Source organism: Vulpes lagopus, chromosome X, assembly GCF_018345385.1.
Source record: "Vulpes lagopus strain Blue_001 chromosome X, ASM1834538v1, whole genome shotgun sequence".
NCBI classification, from domain to species: Eukaryota; Metazoa; Chordata; class Mammalia; order Carnivora; family Canidae; genus Vulpes; species Vulpes lagopus.
The window spans coordinates 43,088,423-43,110,853 of NC_054848.1; the positions used below are offsets into that span (position 1 = coordinate 43,088,423).

Sequence of the window (22,431 nt, forward strand, 5' to 3'; positions counted from 1 at the left end):
ATATTTGAAATCATATGGTATTTGTTGTTCTCTTTAGGACTTACTTCACTTAGTGTAATACTCTCTAGGTAAGGACCTTGTGCATTCTTGAGTGAGAACATAGGTTAAAAAATTACAAATAGCAATAATTACTCTAAAATAAATGTAAGGGGCTGAGATAGAGTATAAAGGAATGGGAGGAGAATCCTACATTAGATAACATGGTCAGGGCAGGCCTCTGAAGAGGGGGCATTTGAGACTTGAAGCATCAGGAAAAAAAAAACAAGTAATTTAAAGAATAGAGGGAAGAATGTTCCAGGCAGTGGAAATAGCATGTACAAAGATCCTGAGGAGAAGAGTTTTATTATATTCAAAGCTTTGAAAGAAGACCATTATGGCTGGAATGTAGTGAACAAGAAAGAGTGGTGTGAGAAGAGGTTGATGACATAGGCAGGACCTTGTAGACCAGAGTAAGGAGTATGGATATTAAGTTCTGTGGGAAACCACTAAAGCATGAGAGAGATGATATAATTTTTCTTTTTTTAAGATTTTATTTATTTATTCATGAGAGACACACAGAGAGAGGCAGAGACATAGGCAGAGAGAGAAGCAGGCTCCATGCAGGGAGCCTGATGTGGGATTTGATCCCTGGACTCCAGGATCATGCCTTGGGCTGAAGGCAGGCACTCAACTGCTGAGCCACCCAGGCATCCCTAATTTTTCTTTTTAAAAAAGATTGATCTTGTATTGTATTCACATTAGAGATCAAGATTGGAAAGGGGGAGAGCAGCTTGGAGGTTCTTGACAATGGTCCAAATGAGAGACTGTGGTGGCAGTGGAGGTGGAGAGAAATGGATGGATGTAAGGTATGGTTTTAAGGTAGAATCAAAGGTCTTGCTGAAGGATAGGATATGGGAAGGTAAGGTGATAGAAGAGAGTTTGAATCAAGGATGATACCCAAGTTTCTGGCTTAACAGGCTTGATGTGGTACAAATTTTGGAAATGGAAGATATTGGAAAAAGGATCAGGTTTGGTTAGCATTGTGAAAATGTTGAGTTTGAGGTTGTCTATCAGACATCCGAGTGGATATGTGTAGTAGTCAGTTGGATTTATGAATCTGGAGTTCAGGGCCAGTTTTTAGATGATATTTGAAGTTGTGGATCTTGGGACACCTGGGTGGCTCAGTGGTTGAGCATCTGCCTTTGGCTCAGGATGTGATCCCGTAGTTCTGGAATCAGGTCCCATGTCGGGCTCCTGCATGGAGCCTGTTTCTCCTCTCTCTGCCTCTGTCTCTGGCTTTCTCTGTCTCTCATGAATAAATAAATAAATAAATAAATAAATAAATAAATAAATAAATAAATAACATCTTTAAAAAAATAAAGTTGTGGATCTGGATGAGAAAACCTAGGGAGATTAAAAAGAGAAGAAGGCCTGGGATCATGTGAAAATTCCAGCTTTTTTTTTTTTAAAGATTTTATTTATGAGAGAGAGAGAGAGAGAGAGAGAGAGTGAGAGCAGGGGGGAGAGGACTTGAGACTCCATCCTAGGACCCTGAGATCATGACCTGAGCTGAAGGCAGAGGCTTAACCGACTGAGCCACCCAGGTGCCCCTGAATATTTCACCTTTAATGTAGAAGCTGTGAGATCCTAAAGGAAGAACGATCTGATAATAAAGGCAGGAAAGTAGTTTAGTGGTAGAGTAGCTGCTCTATATCCAGCAAGTCCTAGATTTTATCCTCGGTATCTCCATTTACTCTTAACATCTTCAGAGGACAGGGCAAGGCTATTGATTCTTAACATCTTTTGTCAGTTACTCATATATAGTTTTTCTAGCTCCTGGAAGAAAGCAGGTACTCAATAACTGGTGAGTGAGTGAAATGAATGAGAATATCTGAGTTGTAATACCTGCTTTGCCACAATGCAGGTTTGTGGTATCAGGCAGTTAGCAAGCTACTATTTTGTTATCTGTAAAGCAGCACTAGCAAAAGTACCTATCTTTTTGGACAGGAATTTAAACAATAAAAATTTATAGCAGTTAGCACAGAGCTAGTGGTAAATTGATGTTATTATTAGGTCTACTGCACTTATGGGTGCTTAACCATAAAATAGGGGCAATAATTTCTGCCCTGTTTCCCTCACAAGGCGATATGTGAAGCCAGCAGGAGTTAACATTTGACTCTACAAAGGGTTATTAATACTAATATTTTAATTGGTCTGAATCTGCATTATGCAGCCACTCTCCCGCACCATCTTCCAGCACGATTATTTAAATGAAAACACCTCTTTAAATTGACCCAGTGCTCAGCTGGTTATTCCAGCGGGTTCAACCAATTGTACTCGAAACCACGCCCCAATGCGAAGTCTATTAGCCGCGGAGTTCAATTTAAAAACACCCAGCCCCGCCCCTCCTTCCTTAGGGGAGCACGTGCCCCAACTGTGCACGCTGATTGGCCCCTGCTGGCCAATCACCACTGCACTTCCTTCTGAGGCTGTAATTTTCAAAACGCTGTTCGGCAGATTGGAGCGAGCGCAGGCCGGTTTGAGGAGGACACGGGTCACTACAACACGGAGCTCCGTTCATTTCCCGGGCCTCTCCTGGTCTAGGGGTGCAGTGCGTCCATGATCTTTCCTGTTCTGTCCTCAGTCTTGATGTGAGGTAGGCGCCTTTGGGCTTACACTGCCCGCTCGAATGTCCAGCCCTGTCGCACGCGGGTTGATGCCTGAGCACCATTCCAGCCCCATGTTAACATACTCTTCTCTCGCCGGCGAGCACGGCATCGGCATCTCCTGCCCATGAAACCTTTGTTTTGTTCTGATGTCAGCAGTTTGTACGAAGTTGGGCAGGGAGTGTGTTTTAGAGGGTGAGATGGCAAAAGAAAGGAGACTGGGTCCTACCTTTTAGATAGAGCGACTAGTACACGTGCCTGAATCAGAGTACATTTAAAAAACGTCTTTTCACAAGTGGAAGTGTGGAGGATCAAGTTCATCCACGGGACGTATTTAAGTCAGAGAGTGCTTACTTGCAGGATGTCTTTGGAATTACAGGTTGGATGGAGGATATGAAGGAGGATGGAAACGGGTGCTCTTTCCTTTGTTATCCCCTTTATCTGCACTGGCTCTCTTCTATACTCCAACTGCTGCAGCTCTGGCTTTCCCACTGCTCTGTGCTTTGGTCCACTTAGGATCCTAGAATGTTGGAGGTCGAAGGACCCTAGAACAGTGCTTCTTAAACTTTGAAGTGCCTACAAATCACCTGGGGATATTGTTAACTTGCACTTTTCAGATTTGGTAAGTCTAGCTGGGGTCCTAGGATTTTATTTAATTTATTTTTTTGGGGGGGGGGGGGTCCTAGGATTTTAAATTGCTAGCAGGCTTCCAGGTGATGCTAATATTGCTGGTCTATTGACCGTGGTTTCCGGAGCTAGGGCTCTGGTCCCATTGCCTCATTTTCTTAGGTGGGGAAACAAGACCTAGAGAGGGAAAAGGGATTTGCCTAGAATCATCCAGTCAACTAGGGGAAAAGTCAGAGCTAGACCCTAGGCATCCTTTCCAGCCCAGCGCTGGTTTTGTGGACGCTATGCTACATTCTCTCCCCTGTGTCATGCTGCCTGTAACCTGCTTTTATATGTAAAATGAAGTTGCTGTTGTTTCCTGTACACTGTCTTGATCTATGGTTTTGGAGGCTAAGCAACTGGGCTTCTAAACAAGCCAACTTGCCCTTGTTTGTGTTTTTAGCACCAGCCCTCAGTGGGATGCTCAGTGGGTCTCTAGCACTTAATCGTGTGTATGTAGGGAAGATGGAAAGTCTGGAAGGTGGAAAGGATTTTAATTTTCTCGTCCAAGTACGGCTCCATTCTGTAGGTGGTAGAATTTGAGATGTTCTGTTGAATGTCCCTTAATGAAAGCTTGTTTTTAGTGGTGTCAATCGCCTCTCCCTTCCCAATGGCAGAGAAATTAGTTCCTTAAGTCACTTTGTGTGTCCCCCAAAGCAAGTGATTAGTGTTTAGGATAAAGAAGGTGGTGTATGAATATCATATGAAAAACCTTATTCTCTCTGAGGTTTAGTTACCTGTGATATCATCAGATGAATGTTTTTTAAGCCTGTTGAGTCCACTCTATTTTTTCTTTCCCCTTCAAAGGTAAAAGTTTCAGAACACGAGTCTTTTGTCATCCATAAAACATTGTATGAGGTGTGAATAATAACAGGAGAGTAAGTGGTTTTCGTACCATGCAGTTAAGGGTGGGTAGACCCAATTTACCTTTATTGTTGCTTGGCTGAGTTTTGAGAGATGAGATGGAAAAGAGGTATTTAGGGGAGAAGATGGAAAGTAAGACGGACCTCTTATTTTGAGGGCCTACCATGGGTTTGGTTTTGCCCATACAAATTTGCTTTTGAGCCATACAATGCTTCTGCAAGTAAATGGTGGTATTCCTCTATTGCAAATGAAGAAATTAAGGCTCAAAGATGCTAAATTGTCCTGTGTAGAAATCCAGTTGTTTCCTAAAAAATCTACTTATTCTGTCTCCTTCCACTACCACATTACAGCCTTTCACTTTGGATCATAGATGGTTTTGGAGTGCTTTTGAGTATGCTTGGAGAAACGTAATGGTGTTTTAGAAAGAGCCCTGGAAAGAGCTGGATGATCTCTGCTGCTTAATCATTTGTCCTGTGTAGTAAGTCACTTAACACATTAAGGCCTCTAAAATGGAAAGAATTATATTTGTACTGTGTATCCTCTTTTTTTTTTTTTTTTGTGAGGACCCAACTGACATAATAAAGTGTGAAGGCACATATGCTGACTTTTCCTGACAAAATGTGCAATACTTCTTCATCCAAAGCAAAACCTAAATCAGCTTTTCTCCTTTTTAAAACCCCTCAAGCTGCAGTCTTCTCCGCTTCCCCTTCTGAACAGCCTGGCCCCAGCCTAGCATTCAGCCCCTTTCTAACTCCTCCCCAATATATTCTTTATACTCCATACTCCAGGCAACTGGGGTGTCCCTGCACCTGCCATGCTCGATGTGTTCAAGCCTGATGTTCAGGCCTCTGCCTGGGCTAAGGCTTTCTTTTCCAGGGATGCTCCCCAGTCTACTTGGAAACCTCTTTGTCAATTAAGTCTAGATCATATATAACCTCCACTATAGAGCCTTCTTCCACCCCTTTCCCTGACAAGATTATTGGCTTCCCATTGTGTTTTTGTAGTACTTTGTAGTTACCTTTATTAAATCGTTTGTCACATTTTTATGTTACTGTTAGAGCTGTGCATGTGAATACTTATAAGATGCATGATTTATTTGCATTAGTATTTTCCATTGCCTGAAATATCTGGTACAGAATGGTAAGCTAAGCTTATTGCATTACCTTTAGGGTCTTTCTTAGAAGAGCCTGTTCTTTTTCAAATGCATTTGAATTTGGAGATTGAATATGGGTGAGGTTGGAAGGGCAGTTTCATCTGAGTGGGAAGAGTCTCTTATAAATCCAAAAACCAATTCCTCCTAATAATGCATTTGCTTGTGAGACACATAAGTGTATCCTAAGTATTGAACACTCACAAAAAAGGAACCTTAAGGAATGTAGAATGGGGTACCCTACTGATAGGGAACAAAGATAAGACTCTCCCCAAGGCTGTAACGGTTAAATTTTTATGTTGAGTGATTTTCAGTAAGTTAGTTCCTTCTATTGTTATCTCATCTTTTGAATTTTTTTTTCCTACCAGGTGTCTCTGGAATTGGATTACAGTTTCTTCTGATTGAATGCAGTCTTTGAATATTCTGGCCTATCATGCATTAGTGTGTGTGTGTGTGTGTGTGTGTGTGTGTGTGTGTGTGCAGTGCATTCTTGCGTCTTCTCTGTAGCATCATTATAATTGCTGTGCCAGGACCCTGTGCCTTTTAAAGAATATTAACCCTTCCAGTTGGCTTCCATACTATATGATCTGTGATATTCTTGATCTTTTTTTTTTTAAAATTTTTTATTTATTTATGATAGTCACAGAGAGAGAGAGAGAGGCAGAGACACAGGCGGAGGGAGAAGCAGGCTCCATGCACCCGGAGCCCGACGTGGAATTCGATCCCGGGTCTCCAGGATCGCGCCCTGGGCCAAAGGCAGGCGCCAAACCGCTGCGCCACCCAGGGATCCCCTATTCTTGATCTTTTTTAATGCAAAATACTCATGTGACTTGTTCCCAATGTTTCCAGGCCTAAACTAGGAGGTGGGCCACAGTTCCAGTGCCCACAGAGGATGGCAAGCATTGTGCTAAGCTTTTTAAATAGAATATCTTATTTAATTTGAACAGTATACCTACCCTACAGAGGTAGGTATACTTGTCTCCATTTTATAGATGAGATAACTGAAGCCCAGGGAGTGTATCACTTGCCCAAGGTTAATTGTGATAGAACTAAGATTTAAAGATAGACCTGCCTAACTCAAAGTATGTTTACTTCTAAATATGCTATAGAGAGATTGGGTATTAATTATGCGATATTTCTGGTAAATGGTGTTTTTTTAAAGAGTCCCTTTCTGATTGCAGCTCTATCTTGGATAGATACTGCCGAACCTGTGAGATGCCACTGCCACTACCATCCAGAAGCTCCAAACCTGAGACTAAGAAATCTCGGTCCAGCAAAATTGTGCCCAGTGGTAATGGCCAATCCGAAAAGGTTAGAGCAAGCTGCCTCTCCCAATGGTGTCTCAAGTAGCTTCTTCGTATGTTGAGTCAGTCCCTATTCTCACTTCTGAATCATTCTGAGTATGTGTTGTTTAACCTGAGAAATTGGGAAGGAGCAGTACCCCCTGTAGCTGAAGAACATCAGCAAATTAGAACTTGGGTTCTAAGTGTGAACTCTCCTTTCCCATAATGCATAGCTGAAATGAAGGGTGTCCTTCACAACCTTCAAAAGCAAACAATGCTCAGCTCTTGTTAATGACGACCTCTACACTCTTAGTTTCTGGGAGATGCTCCTAGTACCTTGCTGGGAGGCTGCTTAGTACATCCTGGGGAGAGTACAAAGATTAGGTCAACAAGTATGTTATGCTTTTTATAGCTGTTAAATTTGAAGAAGGGGTCCATTTTGATTTTGCTGTTTGACATTGTCATTCCAACCCTGGATTGTTCTTTGTTCATCATCATACATATTTTAATCAGAGTTTTACTAACACTGATGAATTGTCATTAAGGGAGTATTTTCTGGAACAAACATCATTAGGCCAATTTAATTTCCTTGATTGGTTTTCTCTCAGCACAGATAAACATTTTCTAATGATTTTCATTTTTTATTTTATTAAAATGATTTTCATGGAGGTGCTAAATGTTTTTTTATATATAAATTTGGCAAGAAAGATTTGATACATTGATCAGATTTTTGTCTGTATCAAATTTGCTGATTAGAGTTCTGCCAGAATAAGTTTTCTTTTGTGGCAGTTATTTTTCCCAATCCAGCTTTCTTGGGGCACATTTTATAAATCTAAACTTTACTGAGTTCACTTTCACCTGTGGATTTTATTTGGGGCTGATTATTTCTACTGGTAATATTAAGTGGGAGTTGGATAGCAGACGGATATTTTATTTCTTAGCTAATTTGTGAGTTTTGTGTAACCACCAAATATTATTTATCATGAACTAGATAAAAGACTAATAGTTTACTGATTTCTTAGATTAATCAATTCAAAAATAGAGGTAATTCTTAGCTCTTTCAGGATTGTTCTGCTGTGTTAGATTGGTCTATTGTACTGATTCCAATTCTCTAAACTTCTGATCACATACTGTGATCAGATCATATACTAATTGTTCATGATGTAGATGAACAGAGTAAATAAATGATGTGACCCTAATGCTTTGCTTCACATTATAATAACTCTGATATAAGTAGGGCAAGGTTCTTACTTCATAAAGGAAATTTGATACTTAGGAGGTTTTCACTAAAGAAAAACTGTTAGGGTGTAGAAGAGCCCTACAGTGTGATTTACACTAACCTCTAGTCCCATAGAGATGGTATTATTCACTTGGGAGTTGGATAAGGCATGCATAGATAAATAATACCTAGAAATAAGGCCCCCTTTGCTCCAAAATATTTACCTCACTTCCTGTCTACTATCTCTCCTTCATATATACTAACAATTAGAGGTTAATATGGATTACCAAACTCCTTTCTCAAAACACAAAATTTATATGTTGGCAAATTGAATTTAAATAAAATTAATTAAACAAAACCCCCACAAAATTTGGGGTACCCGGATGGCTCAGCTGGTAGGGCATCTGACTCTTGATCTCAGGGTTGTGAGTTCAAACCCCATGTTGGGTGTAGAGGATACTTAAAAAATAATAATGATAAAGAAATCATGAATACGTATACTTTAAAAAAATTCAAAATTTGGGATGCCTGGGTGGCTCAGTGGTTGAGCATCTGATGCCTTTGGCTCAAGGCATGATTCCCGGGTCCTGGAATCAAGTCCCACATCAGGCTTCCTGTATGGAGCCTGCTTCTCCCTCTGCCTGTGCCTCTGCCTCTCTCTCTCTCTCTGTGTCTCTCATGAATAAATAAATAAAATCTTTAAAAAAAATTCAAAATTTTCCCTATGAGGCTTAAAATCACATTATTTAAAAATATGATTTATGTACATTTATAGTTTATACAGATTTTTATTCTATTTTATTTATTTTTTAAAGATGTATTTATTTGCAAGAGAGCATACAAATGGGAGGAGGATCAGAGGGAGAGAGAGAAAATCCTCAAGCAAACTCCCCATTGAGGGCGGAGCCTGATGTTGGGCTTGGTCCCAGGACCCTGGGATCATGACCTGAGTTGAAATCCAGAGTTGGGTGCTTAAGTGACTGAGCCACCCAGGCACCTCTAGACAGACTTTTAAAAATACGTATTTTCTCATTTTATCCTCAAATAAGTTAGGTTATCATTCCAATTTTACTGATAAGAAAATTAAGGCTAAGAGAGTAAGTGATTTTTTCCAAGGTTAACAGCTAGTAATAGTAAAGAGGTTATCCTGGACCAGTACGTGTGTTATTGTCCTTATTGGGAATGTCTTAAATACTCAACACAAGAGATACTTAAATATTTGTTAAATTATTGAACTAATTCACTTGAGAGCATCCATATTAAAGGAATGACTGGGAGAGAGGCAGGGTGGTCATGATAGTTGTTAATCTTGGATCAGATAACCATAAAGATGAGAGAACTAAGAGGGAAAACTAGCTTTATCAAGTTGTTTTGCTCATTCTAAGGGTTACACTGAAGGTCATCATCTTAATCTTATCCCCATGATCAATGATTACCTCCTTCAGGGACTCTCTAAACAGCAGTGAGTGCTAACATTTCCTTGTGTTATAGTTTGTTATATGCATCCCCAGTTGCTTGGAGATTCTGGAGTTTCCCCCTGAGCCCCATAGATGACCCAATAGTCCCTGAAAAGTGTTCGTGATTGGATATACTCATTTACCTCTTTTACTTTTTTAGAGAGGGGAGAATTATCAAGAAAAGATATCTTCATCTTCACCTAGAAGACTATGCAAAAAAAGATCAGCTTTTGAAGATCTCACCAATGTGAGTATGCTAGTCTAATTCTCTGCTGTGGTTTTGCATAAGGTTTAGATAACCTCTTCCTTAAGGGACCTTCATGGGTTACCAGACCCTGACCCTCTCTAGAATTTTGAGAGCAAATTTTACTTGGAATTAATGAGCCAATTTCAGATACCACAGGAGCTCTTCTATTGGCACATATCATCGGGATTAATTGGCTGAACTTTCTGGAAGCAGCAGACAGAGTGATTATCAGATATGAAATTATAGATAAATATAAGAGCTATGGGATCTTACATTTAGATAAAGTCCAGATGTGGCTCAGCTAGTTCCCTAGGCCTTGGAGGTAAGTATCTTGATGGTAGTTCAAGGCACTGTTTATCAATTCTAGCACTATGAGCATTTGGTGCAGTAGTTTTTCTATTGTATATGGTTGTCCTCAGCCACAGCATCTCTGGCTCCTGGCATTAAATTCCAGCAGCAACCCATTCATAGCGACAATCAAAATGCCGCCTGATGTACAGAACCATTGAGGACCACAGTTCCGTGACCTGGTCTTCAGTTGTGGAGACTGAGAAACTCAATTTTGATGAGAATTGTTGAGTTTACTTCCAAGTTACTTCTTTTCTGGTATAATAAGATACCAGCAAAACCCAGAATTGAGGGATCCCTGGGTGGCGCAGCGGTTTGGCGCCTGCCTTTGGCCCAGGGCGCGATCCTGGAGACCCGGGATCGAATCCCACGTCAGGCTCCCGGTGCATGGAGCCTGCTTCTCCCTCTGCCTGTGTCTCTGCCTCTCTCTCTCTCTCTCTGTATGACTATTATAAAAAAAAAACCCAGAATTGATAGTTAAACTGTTACTAACTGAATTTGGAATTGGGCCAAAGCACTTGGCAGGATGAGCACTGAGTGTTATGCTATATGTTGGCAAATTGAACTCCAATAAAAAGAAATAAATTTTAAAAAAGGCAAAGCAAAAAAAAAAAAAAAAAAGGCAAAGCAATACTGGAAGTTTTAGCTAGAGCAATCAGCCAAGAGAAATAAGTAAAAAAACATTAGAATATGACAGAAAGAAGTAAAATCATCACTATTTGCAGATGAAAAAACAAAGGAATTGGGCCAAAGGTAATTTTTGGTCTTAGATAATGATGACTACTGAGTGCTTAACATGTGCTTTGCACTATTCTAAACACTTTCTCCTGTATCAGCTCCCTTAATCTTCATTCATTTCTATAAGGTATATACCATAATTATGTCTACACATTAGGACTTTCTCAATGTTGCTTTATAAGTCTGTTTCATCTAGGATACAGAGAATCCTAGTGAACTATTCCTGCCCTCCATAATAGAGTGTCCTCCTGTGGCTACCAGAATACTTGTATCTACTAGATAATATTTTACTCCCTTGAGCAGGATTGGATAAGCATTGGTAATGTTCTGTCCCTTGGGTCTCTGCTCTTTAGATGCTGCTGTGTGGCTACCTTTTTACTAACATAGTCTCTTCCCCATACAGATTACAACATATATGCTTAGGTTACAGCTTTCTGAATAATTTCTGATTTGCTGTAGACTGGTTGAAAGACTCTTTCCACACAGGCCTGTAAGGTTAGATTTGTTTCCTGACTTATTTAACCATGGATCTAGAAACTTGGCTGAAATAATGTAGCCATACAAATCGGAAACAGATAACAGCTCACATTAGTGCAGCTTCCCTTGGTCCCCAGAGTCCCTGATGGAAGGAGTGGTGACATTGTGCAAAAGCAAGGTCTCATAGCATAAGAGAAATTTTTTTCCACGTCTCAGTATTTTTTCCCCATGAAGTTTATATTGCCATTCATAAAGAACAAACACAAACAAATAGGAAATATGTGCAGATATCATCCATAGCCCTCTGGTTCTCCAACTGAGTGTGATATCTGTTAGGCTACATCCTTATCCAGGATGAGAGTGGGAAAAGCAAGGCATCTCTGAGCAGTAGCTCTGCCTCTAGCTTCCCAGAAACTCAGCCCAATTCCCTTTGGAAGTCAAGTTTATTTTATATATATATATATATATATATATATATATATATATATATACACATTATTTTATATATAAATTATATATTTATATATATATTTATATTTTTATTGGAATTTGATACCCTAAAAACTACAGAACACTTCTGAAAGAAATTGAGGAAGACACAAAGAGAGGGAAAAATATTCCATGCTCATGGATTGGCAGAATTAATAGTGTGAAAATGTCAATGCTACCCAGGGCAATTTACCCATTTAATGCAATCCCTATCAAAATACCATGGACTTTCTTCATAGAGTTGGAACAAATCATCTTAAGATTTGTGTGGAATCAGAAAAGACCCCGAATAGCCAGGGGAATATTGAAAAAGAAAACCAGAGCCAGGGGCATCACAATGCCGGATTTCAGGTTGTACTACAAAGCTGTGGTCATCAAGACAGTGTGGTACTGGCACAAAAACAGACACATAGATCAATGGAACAGAATAGAGAACCCAGAAATGGACCCTCAACTCTATGGCCAACTAATATTCGATAAAGCGGGAAAGACTATCCACTGGCAAAGGGACAGTCTGTTCAATAAATGGTGCTGGGAAAATTGGACAACCACATGCAGAAGAATGAAACTAGACCATTCTCTTATACCATGCACAAAGATAAACTCAAAATGGATGAAAGATCTAAATGTGAGACAAGATTCCACCAAAATCCTAGAGGAGAACACAGGCAACACCCTTTTTGAACTTGGCCGCAGCAACTTCTTGAATTCAAGTTTTGAAGATTCACTTTGGTGGCCTTGAATGGTCTTTGGTGTTTTCCAGAGAAATTTCAATCATTACAGTGTGCTCTAAGCCATTCCTAGGATTGGGCATTTCTGCAGATGTCTGAGTTCATCTATTTGAGCTCTGAATTTTGGGGATTCCCTATATGATTATTTGCTTTTTCCTGTCTGTATTCCTGTCAGTATACTAAGTCTTCATGTCCACATACCTGTTTTCTTTCCTCAGCATTCACTAGTGAGGTCTGGGTCTGTCAAAAGAGTTGATCTGTTTTAATTTATCTGTTGTGTTTTTCTTTTCCTCTCCTTTATCATTCCAGCATGGGAAAGGCTTTTGATGTATAAGAGCTGGTTCTAAGCCAGTAGACAAGGAGATAGGAATATATCCACATTTACCTAAATGGTTTTGTGTCAGTAGGACACATTTTTCTTATTTTTTTGGAGAAATAGTTGAAAGGAAGTTCAGAAAGGAAGTTCAGATTACCCTTGAGTTTAGATCTGAGAACATTAGTGCTTTGAACTTTCACATATGGCAAGTAGAGCGTTTCACCCCAGGTGTTGGGGTCTCCATCTCTCTCATGCCAAGAATACAACTCTTTTCCAATTCTGAATCTCAGTTCCATATATATAGAGGGTTTGTAAAACTTTAGGTAAGAAGATAAAATGAAAACGGTGCCAAACTATTTGAGGAGCAGAGGTGGATGGCCTGAGGGCCTAAGAAAGATATCCCTGTTGGATCGCAGTTGCTTATTATGATCTGATGATACAAAGGCATATTTTAAAATATTTCATTTGGAAATAATTTCAAGTTTACAAAAAATTGCAAAAATAAAAGTAGTATAAATAATATACATATACTCTTCACTTAGATTAACCTGTAGTCAACATTTATCCCATTTGCTTACATACATCATGGCTCTTTACTCCTAAGTACTTCAGTGTTTATTTCCTCAAAAATAAACACTGTTTTTTTTTAAAAAAAATTTGTTTATTTATTTTAGAGGGAGTCAGTGAGCAAGGGGAGGGACAAAAGGAGGAGAGAATCTCAAGCAGACTCCCCACTAAGCCTAGAGTCCAGTGTGGGGCTTGATCCCATGACCCTGAAATCATGACTTGAGCCAAAACCAAGAGTCAGAAGCTCAACTGACTGAGCCACTCACACCTCCCAGAGAAATTGTCACAGTACTGTTAACAACTTTATACATTTACGTCGATAACAACATTTTTATGTGATTTGTTACCCATATTCCAATTTTTCCGGTTGACCTTCTAAGGTCAATGTTACAAGCATTTTTATCCTTTAGTAAGGGAATATTTACTTGTCATTTCTCTAGCTGCTTTTAATATGGAACATTTACATAGCCTGCCTTCATTTTCTATTGACATTACTATTTTTGAAGAATACAGTCCTACCTAGATACCCTTTTATTTTTTTTTTATTTTTTTATTTTTATTTTTTTTAGATACCCTTTTAAAAATAGAACATTCCTCATTTTGTGTTTGTCTGATGTTTCCATGTGACTAGATTGATGTTATACATTCTTGGGCTGGGATACTGTGTAGGTGATACTGGTGCTGGGATATTCTGAGATACTCTGTCCTTCTGAGAATATCACATCTGGAGGCACATGATATCCATCTATCCCTCAATGGTGATATTAAATTTTGATTACCCAGTCAAGGTGTTGTCTGGCTTCCCTCTGTATAATTACTGTTTATTTTTTTCCTTTTGCAACTAATAAGTGGTATGTGGGTCACACTTAAGAGCCTGCAAATAACCTGCTCTTCATCAAAATTTCCCCTAGATTCAGCATCCACTGATGATTTTTGTCTAAACTAAATCTTTATATACACATACACATATATATGTAAACATACATATACATCTATCTACATACACAGATGCACACACATATGTACATATACCTGTCTACTCAAAATGTATATATACATACACCTATTTAAGAAATCATGAATTTGCACAGCTCCCATTCCAATATGTAGGATTTTTCCTTGCATTTCCCCAATCCATATTTGTATATTCCTTCTTCTACAATGAGGACATCAACACATTTACTCAATACTATAATGCATTTGAAAGGGTTTCAAAATTATTTCATCCATATCACCATAATAAACCTGTTAAAAAGAGTTCCAGATTTATTGCAATATTCTCTGCCACCCCACAAACCCATCCTGATTGAGGATGTGTATGTTGAGGGTATATAGTCCAATACTCTGTTTACTTGGATTAGTTGTTTCTTATATTTTCTTCTGTTTTCTTTCTCCCATAGGGTATGGTTATGGTATTTATTTGGAATATAATTAGGTTTATTTTATTTTATTTTATTTTATTTTATTTTATTTAAGATTTTATTTATTTATTCATGAGAGATACCTAGAGATAGAGAGGCAGAGACATAGGCAGAGGGAGAAGCAGGCTCCATGCAGGGAGCCTGATGTGGGACTCGATCCTGGAACTCCAGGATCATGCCTGAGCCAAAGGCAGACACTTAACCACTGAGCCACCCAGGCATACCAGTTTCATTTTAAAGGCATTTTAAATTTATTTTTACTGGGATCCCTGGGTGGCACAGTGGTTTAGCGCCTGCCTTTGGCCCAGGGCACGATCCTGGAGACCCGGGATCGAATCCCACATCGGGCTCCCAGTGCATGGAGCCTGCTTCTCCCTCTGCCTATGTCTCTGCCTCTCTCTCTCTCTGACTATCATAAATAAATAAAAATTAAAAAATTATTTTTACTGATATTATTCATAATCTCAGGATCTCCTTTATTGTTTAATAGAATTAGTTAAGATTAGCATTTATGGTGGAGCTCCCCAGAGCCCCATGTTAAATAAATATCCCCTCAATGAGATGGGATAGATGTATTACAGGTAGTGTTGTGTTAGAGGTCTACCCTGAAACGCTAGCTGATCTTGGTATACCCATGTAGCAAAGCCAGTTATATAATATTTCTCTCCCTCTGAACATTTTATGGAGTGAAAGTGGAACGTGATATTAACAAAACATCATTTTGGGAATTTGCCAGTCCTTATGCCTGTCACGGAGATCAGAACTATATTCTACGTATTTTGGAAACATTTAAAGCTGCTTTTTGGCTAATATGTAGCAGTACTACTATACTGCTAGCTTCCATTGTGATTGGTTGCCACAAGTGCCACACTGGTTGTGAAATGTTTTGATTATTATTCCTTGGAACACCCAATGTGTTCATGGTGGGAATGTGAGTCAGAACTTTTCTATAGCTACTTATTAGGTAAATTGTAGTTCTCTAGATTTTCTTTCTTCCTTCTTCCCCAGCCCCTCCCCACTATTTTTATTTACTTATTTATTTTTGCAGGCTTCTCAAAGTCAACCTGCCCAGCTCAAGAAGGAAGCCAATAAGGAGTTTGTTAAAGATGTTCCCAAGAAGATAAAAGGGAACACACCTGCTCTTGGTTTGGCCAAAAGCAATGAGGTGAATATGGTAAGGTGAGTAAGAAGGGACTCAGAAGGTAGTGTTTTAGCTGGTAAAGGAGAGTACGTGACATCCTTTGACCTCCTTTTGTTCCACATCGAGAACATGTTTAGTGAGCCATGATAGTGATTACCACATTAACCTCTGGGTGCTGAGGTGGACTTAGCTGTGGTTACTGAAGTATTATAGGCCTCTTCTCTCTCTTTCCATGGAATGTGCATATTGAAAGAGCTGTTGTCATTGGGAGGTTTACTCAAAGGTCTTGTGCTCATCTTTTTTCTCTTTTAGTAATTCAGTCCCTGTTTGAGCTAGTCTGTGCTTGAGATTGTGGGGGCAACTTTTCGGGGGATACTCAGCAGCTGGCTGATAGCTTGCCAGTCTGCTTATCTCAGAAGCTTTTGGGAGAGGTTTGTCTCTTATTACTAGAGAGAAATTACTATCTCTCCAGGCCAAAAACCTATGTTTTCCGGTGTTATAGGGAATTGTTCACAGGTTCTGCAAATAGATAGGAGTATTCTCATTTGGATTAGAAGAAGGATTTACCCCTAGGAAAACTTTTATTAGAAGAAGAGTTAGAGAGTGGAGTGAGTCCTTTCTGTAGCCTCTCCTCATCCCAGTGGGAATTACTTTCAGGAAAAAAGAGAAGGAATTAGCAAGATAGCTATATTAGGCTGAAGCATGGGTTCCAAAGGGTAAGAGAAAAAGGCTGGGGAATTCCAGAAAATTTTCGTGTTAGGTCCACAGGACACTTTTCTAATTACCTAGCCGAAAGAAACCAAACCAGATTAGCATTTATCCCTACTTAGTTTCTTGCTGAAATGAAATTCCTGGGATTTCTATGTGTACTTTGACTTTAAGTCCCTGTATTATTTTCTTTTGAATTTCTTTTATAATTCTGACTTTAGCAGGGAAATCCTCACAAAATACCATAAACATTCTTGCCTTCATTCAGGGTTCAGTGGAATGGACCTTAATAATAGCACTAGAACTAGTAGCTGACATTTATCAAGAGCTTACTATAATCACACACTATTCTAAGTGGGGCTTTTTGCTAACAGCTTTATTGAGATATAATTTACACACCATACAATTCACCCATTTAATGTGTGTAGTTCAGTAGCTTTCAGTATATTTGAAGTTAATGCAACCATCACCGCAATGAATTTTAGAACATTTTCATGAATCCGAAAAACAAAACCCAACTAGCCTGTATCTTAAGCTATTTCCTCTCAATTACCCCATCCTCCCCAGCTTAGGCAATCACTAATCTACTTTCTGTTTCTATAGATTTGCCTATTCTGGACATTTCATATAAATGAAATTATACAATGTGTGATCTCATGTGTTTAGCTTTTTTCATTTAGTATAGTGTTTTCAAGGTTAATCCATGTTGTTTCAGGTATCAGTACTTCATTCCTTTTTATCGACCAATAATATTCCATTGTATGAATATACCATACTTTCTTTTCTAGTCTTCAGTTGATGGATATTTGGATTGTTTCGACCTTTTGGTTATTGTGAATAGTGTGGCTATGACTTATTTTCAGTTATTTTGTATGTATACCTAGGAATGTAATTGTTGGGTCATATGGTAATTCTGTGTTGAACTCAATGAGGAACTGCCAAACTGTATCTCATAGTGGCACTATTTTACATTCCTAACAGCACTGTATGAGGGTTTCCAATTTTCTACACCCTTGCCAACCCTACTATTTCTAGTAGGGTGTGAAGTGATATATCACTGTGCTTTAGATTTGCATTTTTCTGATGACTAATGATGAGCATCTTTCATGTGCTTATTTGCCCACTTGAATACTTTTTTGAAGGAATGTCTATCAGATCCTCTGCCCATTAAAAAATTTAGTTGTTGAGCTTTTCATTATTGAGTTGTAAGAGTTCTTCATATTTTCTAGATACAAGTCCTTGATCAGATATGTAATTTGCAAATATTTCCATCTATTATGTGAGTTGTCTTTTCATTTTCTTGTTGATATCATTTTGAGGCACAAAAGTTTTTAATTTTGATGAAGTCCAACTTGTTATTTTGCTTTGTTGCTTATGCTTTTGGTGTCCTGAGAGACCATTGCCAGATACGAGGTTATAGAGATTTAATATTTTCTTTTCAGAGCCTTAAAGTTTTATCTCTTAGGTTATTGATTCCTTCTGAGTTAATTTTTGTTGTTAGTGTGTGTTAGGGGTCTAACTTCATTGTTTTGTATGTAGATATCCAGTTGTCCTGGCACCATTTGTTAAAAAGACTAATCTTTCTCCATCTAATTATCTTGGCATCCTTGTCAAAAATCAAATGACTATAAATGCAAGTGTTTTTTTCTGAGGTCTCGGTTTTATTCCATTGATCTACATGTCTGTCATTATGCCAATACCATATTATTTTGGTTGTTGTTGCTCTGTAGTGCATTTTGAAATTAGGAAGTGTGACTCCTCCAACTTTTCCATCTTTTTCAAGATTGTTTTGACTATTTTGGGTTCTTTGCAATTCCTTGTAAATTTTAAAATCAGCTTGTCTGTGTCCACTAATAAGCCAGCTGGAATTCTTACAGAAATTGTCTTGAACTTGTAAATCAATTTGGGGAGTATTACCATTTTAAAATTAAGTCTTCCAACCCGCAAACGTGGGATATCTTTTTATTTATTTAGATCTTTAATTTCTTTCAACATTTTTGTGGTTTTCAGAATATGTTTTGTATTTCTTTTGTTAAATTTATTTCTAAGCATTTTATTCTCCTTGATGGTGTTGTAAATGGAATTGTTTTCCTAATTTCATTTTTATATGTACATTGCAAGGATATGGAAACATGTATGATTTTGGTATATTGATCCTTGTATCAATATTGATATCAATTGAACCTTGCTAAACTTGTATATTAGTTCTAATAGTTTTTGTGTGGATTCCTATGATTTTCTATATATAAATCATGTCATCTAATACACATAGTTTTATTTCTTCCTTTTCAATCTGGAGGCCTTTTATTTTATTTTCTTGCCTAGTTGCCCTGGCTAGAACCTCTAGTACTATGTTGAATGGAAGTGTCAAGAGTTGGATATCCTTGTCTTCTAAGAATTGAGTGACCAACTTATTCTGGTTTTTCTAAGATTTGCCAAGTTTTAATACTGCATACCAGGAACCCTCTCAGTCACAAACAACGACAGTTGGTCACTCTATCAAGGAAGCCTACTCTGATCACCCCAGACCTATGATATTATAGATACTCAATACCTATTTCCTCTACTATTGTTTCTTAAGAGATGAATTTGGAGAGGCAAACAGAAACCAGATCACCAGGGCCTTGCAGATTATGGCAAAGAGTTTGGAATGTATTCAGAGAATTAGAGGGGCTTTGTCCTAAAGCTTCAGCAATGCTATATGACTTATATATTGCTACACTACAAATATCCCATCCTCTAAAGAAGAGTTGGATACCCTTTTCTTTTCCCTGGTTTTAGGGGGAAAGAATTACTCTCTTACCCTTAAGTATGATATTAGCTTTGAGTTTTTCATAGATGCCCTTTATCAAGTTGAGGAAACTCCTTTCTAATCCTAGTCTATTGAGTGCTTTGTCATGAAAGGGTGTTGTATTTTGTCAGATTATTTTTCTGGATCTATTGAGATGATAATGTTGCTTTTGTTTTATATTCCATTAATATAGTTTGATATATGAGTTTTTGGATGTTAAAATAATCTTGTATTCCTGGGACAAATCCCACTTAGTCATGATGTATAATAATTTTATTTGTTGCTGGATTTGGTTTGCTAGTATTTTGTGGAGGATTTTTGCACCTGTATTTTTAAGAGATACCACATTATAATTTTCTTGTGATATCTTTGTTTGGTATCAGAGAAATATGGTTTTATAAAATGAGTTGGTAACTGTTTTTATATCTTCTATTTCTTGGGTTTCTTTATGACAAACTGGTATTAATTCTTCTTTAGAAGTTTGGTAGAATTCCCCAGCAAAACCATCTCAGCCTAGACTATTATTCTTCATGGGTAGTTTGTTTATACACACACACACACACACACACACATACATACATATACATACACACATATATATATAACATTTATTTTTTTTATTGGAGTTCAATTTGCCAATGTATAGCATAACACCCAGTGCTCATCCCATCAAGTGCCCCCCTCAGTGCCCGTCACCCAGTCACTCCCACCCCCCCGCCCACCTCCCTTTCCACCACCCCTTGTTCGTTTCCCAGAGTAAGGAGTGTCTCATGTTCTGTCTCCCTTTCTGATATTTCCCACTCATTTTTTTCTCCTTTCCCCTTTATTCCGTTTCACTATTTTTTATATTCTCATGGGTAGTTTTATATTAATTCAATGTTTTTAGTTATTATAGGTCTACTCAGATTTTCTGTTTTCTTTTTAAGTCACTTTGTGTCTTCTCAGGAATTTGTCCATTTCGTCTAAGTTATCTGATTTATTGGCATGCAGTTGTTTTGAACTGCTCTTTGTTTTACATGTTTTCATTGCCTATTAATTAATCAAATCTTCACATCAACCGTATGAAGGAGGTAATATCCGCATTGTATAGGTGAAAAAAGTGAAGCACAGATAACTTGCTCAAGGTTACCCAGCCAGTAAGTGGAGGAGCCAGGATTTGAATCCAGGCAGTCCAGCTCCAGAAGGCATACTCTTTATCATAACTAGGTTATCTGAAGGCAACCTTTAAAAGTTCTCATCGGGAGAAGGGGCAAGATGGCGGAAGAGTAGGGTCCCCAAATCACCTGTCCCCACCAAATTACCTAGAAAACCTTCCAATCATCCTGAAAATCTACGAATTCGGCCTGAGATTCAAAGAGAGAACAGCTGGAATTCTACAGTGAGAAGAGTTCGGCTTCTATCAAGGTAGGAAGACGGGGAAAAAGAAATAAAGAAACAAAAGGCCTCCAAGGGGGAGGGACTTAGCCCGGTTAAGGCCGGGGCGAGTGCCCCCAGGACAGAAGACCCCGTCCCTGAGAAGCAGGAGCTGCACCAATCTTCCCGGGCGGAAAGGCACCCACAGGGAGTTAGAGCAGGACCCAGTAGGGCGGGGATGCCCTCGGGCTCCCTGGGACACTAACAGGCACCTGCAGCGCGCACAGGAGAGTGCGCCGAGCTCCCTAAGGGCCGCAGCGCGCACGGCGGGACCCGGAGCAGCTCGGTGGGGCTCGGGCGGCGGCTCCGCGGAGGGGATTGCACGGCTCTGGGAGCGGTTCGGCGGCGGCGGCGCGGGCAGAGGAAGAGGCTCCGTGTGGAGGGGGCTGCGCGGCTCCGGGAGCAGCTCGGAGGGGCTCGGGCGGCGGCTCTGTGGAGGGGGCTGCAGGGCCGGGAGCGCGAATCCAACAGCGCAGGCCCCGGAGCACAGGGCGCCAGGACACAGCTCAGGATCGGGCCTCCCCCAGGGACATGCAGAGGCTGGTAGGAGCCAGGACAGCAAGGACACTCCTGCCACGAGCTGAGCAGATCAGCAGCCCCGCCCCGGAGCCTCCAGGCCCAGGGTTAACGAGGTGGAAGAACGAGTGAGTGACATAGAAGGCAAGTTGATGGCAAAGAGGGAAACTGAGGAAAAAAGAGACAGACAATTAAGACACCATGAAGACAGATTAAGGGAAATAAACGACAGCCTGAGGAAGAAAAACCTACGTTTAATTGGGGTGCCCGAGAGCGCTGAAAGGGCCAGAGGGCCAGAATATGTGTCTGAGCAAATCCTAGCTGAAAACTTTCCTAATCTGGGAAGGGAAGCAGGCATTCAGATACAGGAAATAGAGAGATCCCCCCCTAAAATCAATGAAAACCGTTCAACACCTTGACATTTAATAGTGAAGCTTGCAAATTCCAAAGATAAAGAGAAGATCCTTAAAGCAGCAAGAGACAAAAAGTCCCTGACTTTTATGGGGAGGAGGGTTAGGGTAACAGCAGACCTCTCCACAGAGACCTGGCAGGCCAGAAAGGGCTGGCAGGATATATTCAGGGTCCTAAATGAGAAGAACATGCAACCAAGAAAACTTTATCCAGCAAGACTCTCATTCAATATGGAAGGAGAGATAAAGAGTTTCCAAGACAGGCAGGAACTGAAAGAATATGTGACCTCCAAACCAGCTCTGCAAGAAATTTAGGGGGACTCTTAAAATTCCCCTTTAAGAAGAAATTCAGTGGAACAATCCACAAAAACAAGGACTGAATAGATATCATGATGACACTAAACTCATATCTCTCAATAGTAACTCTGAATGTGAACGGGCTTAATGACCCCATCAAAAGGCGCAGGGTTTCAGACTGGATCAAAAAGCAGGACCCATCTATTTGCTGTCTACAAGAGACTCATTTTAGACAGAAGGACACCTACAGCCTGAAAATAAAAGGTTAGAGAACCATTTACCATTCAAATGGTCCTCAAAAGAAAGCAGGGGTAGCCATCCTTATATCAGATAAATTAAAATTTACCCCGACGACTATAGTGAGAGATGAAGAGGGACACTATCTCATACTCAAAGGATCTATCCAACAAGAGGACTTAACAGTCCTCAATATATATGCCCCGAATGTGGGAGCTGCCAAATATTTAAACCGATTAATAACCAAAGTGAAGAAATACTTAGATAATAATACACTTATACTTGGTGACTTCAATCTAG

General features: G+C 39.5%; 1 protein-coding gene across 2 annotated transcripts in view; it reads left to right on the forward strand.

Moving 5' to 3' along the window:
- The first annotated feature begins 2,502 nt into the window (after nucleotides 1-2,502).
- CCNB3 (cyclin B3) overlaps nucleotides 2,503-22,431 on the forward strand; it is a 110,402-nt gene continuing 90,473 nt past the window's right edge. For both annotated transcript variants that reach the window (XR_005985679.1, XM_041741211.1), the window contains exons 1-4: nucleotides 2,503-2,635; nucleotides 6,507-6,636; nucleotides 9,445-9,531; nucleotides 15,667-15,797. Coding sequence is in view for 1 of the 2 variants with exons in the window: in XM_041741211.1 (XP_041597145.1) it covers nucleotides 6,541-6,636; nucleotides 9,445-9,531; nucleotides 15,667-15,797 (314 nt within the window). In the remaining variant the exon portion in view is untranslated. The remainder of the gene's footprint in view (nucleotides 2,636-6,506; nucleotides 6,637-9,444; nucleotides 9,532-15,666; nucleotides 15,798-22,431) is intronic.